General features: G+C 70.5%; 1 protein-coding gene across 1 annotated transcript in view; it reads left to right on the forward strand.

Moving 5' to 3' along the window:
* PLEC (plectin) overlaps window positions 1–1,760 on the forward strand; it is a 29,357-nt gene that overhangs the window by 15,488 nt on the left and 12,109 nt on the right. The window contains exons 12-14 of the mRNA XM_012722872.1: window positions 159–337; window positions 1,262–1,400; window positions 1,490–1,756. Of these exons, the coding sequence (XP_012578326.1) occupies window positions 159–337; window positions 1,262–1,400; window positions 1,490–1,756 (585 nt within the window). The remainder of the gene's footprint in view (window positions 1–158; window positions 338–1,261; window positions 1,401–1,489; window positions 1,757–1,760) is intronic.

The following is a 1,760-nucleotide window of genomic DNA, read 5'->3' on the forward strand; positions in this document are numbered from 1 at the left end:
GGCATGGCCGCGTCCAGTGGGAGGCCCAGCGGCTGCCCTGTGCCACCGGGACCTCGGCTTTGAGAACGGGCGAGTGCTGGGCTGCGGACGGGCTGTCCGGCCGCCTCCTGGCCCCGCCCCACCGGCCCCGGCCCCTCACCTCGTCCTCCTGTCCCTAGAAAACGCAGGCTGAGGTGGAGGGCCTGGGCACCGGCGTGGCCCGGCTCTCTGCTGAGGCAGAGCAGATCCTGGCCCTGCCTGAACCATCACCCGCAGCGCCCACCCTGCGGTCAGAGCTGGAGGTGACCCTGGGCAAGCTGGAACAGGTCCGCAGCCTATCGGCCATCTACCTGGAGAAGTGAGTGTGTGGCCAGTGGCCGGGGAGAGCTTGAGAATGGAGCCGGACCGCCCTGTGCCAGTGGGGCAGGCTGCTGGTGGGCAGCGGGCAAGAGCAGCCCGGGGGTCCGCGAAGGACCTGGCCCGAGGCCGCCCACATGGACCTGGAGGAGGGAGACGGGGCACCGGGCCAGCCTGCCTCGCAGAGCTGGACTTCCTAGGCCTGGGGGGGCACAGGGGGACGTCAGAGGGCTCACTGAGGCAGGGAAGTCAGGACTTCGGGGGCCCCACTGGGGACGGGGAGCTTAAGGGTCCACTATTGAAGGCTGTGGCCAGATTGGAGGGTGTCTGGACAGGTCAGGAGAGTGAGGAACACCAGAGAGAGATGCCCTGGGTGAGAGGGAATCCGGCCCCCTCAGGGGAGGGGTTTCTCGGCAGAGGGGAGAATCAAAGGGGCGAGTGATGGTGAGGCAGCAGAGACCCCAATGCCTCGTCTCCTGGGGGCTGCACCCTCTCCAAGTCTCTGCTCCTGCGTCCCAAGCCCAGGCCGCTTGTCTCGACTGTCGTAATTCAGAGGCGCGGGAGGCACGTTTATGAGGCCCCAGGGCGCCTCTTCAGAAGCCCGGCCAGGAGCTGCGGGCTTCTCCCGGCCCTCACCTCCCGTCCACCGGGGGAGCCGTGCCATGGGGCGCGTGCGGGCCTTTGCCCGACCACGTGGGGCTAGAGGGCTGTGTGCTGCTTCCTGCCCTGCAGGCGGCCTGGGTGACCCCACCCCAGTGCCTGCAGCCGCTGCTCCCCCACCAGCATGCCCTGGAGCCAGCACGCAGGCGGGCGGTGTCCCCTCTTCCAAGAGGCTGTACCCCGCTCCCCAGGCCTGTTTCCCCTGAGGCCCACACTCGAGGGGTCGCCCCCTCACACCGCCCCGCCCCACCCTGCTCTCCTGCAGGCTGAAGACCATCAGCCTGGTGATCCGCAGCACGCAGGGGGCTGAGGACGTGCTCAAGGCCCACGAGGAGCAGCTGAAGGAGGCCCAGGCCGTGCCCTCTGCCCTCCCAGAGCTCGAGGCCACCAAGGCCACGCTGAAGGTACCGCGGCTGGGGTGCGCCCACGTGGGCCGGGGAGGTGGGGGCCTCGGGCACCCGGCTGCAGCGGCTACTGCTCTCTGGCCCCACAGAAGCTGCGGGCCCAGGCGGAGACGCAGCAGCCAGTGTTTGACGCCCTGCGGGACGAGCTGCGGGGCGCACAGGAGGTGGGTGAGCGGCTGCAGCAGCGGCACGGCGAGCGGGACGTGGAGCTGGAGCGCTGGCGGGAGCGGGCCGTCCAGCTGCTGGAGCGCTGGCAGGCGGCGCTGGCCCAGACGGACCTGCGGCAGCGAGAGCTGGAGCAGCTCGGCCGCCAGCTGCGCTACTACCGCGAGAGCGCCGACCCGCTGGGCGCCTGGCTGC

This window comes from Condylura cristata, unplaced genomic scaffold (genome assembly GCF_000260355.1).
Source record: "Condylura cristata isolate star-nosed mole 26May11 unplaced genomic scaffold, ConCri1.0 scaffold00009, whole genome shotgun sequence".
In the NCBI taxonomy this organism is placed as follows: Eukaryota; Metazoa; Chordata; class Mammalia; order Eulipotyphla; family Talpidae; genus Condylura; species Condylura cristata.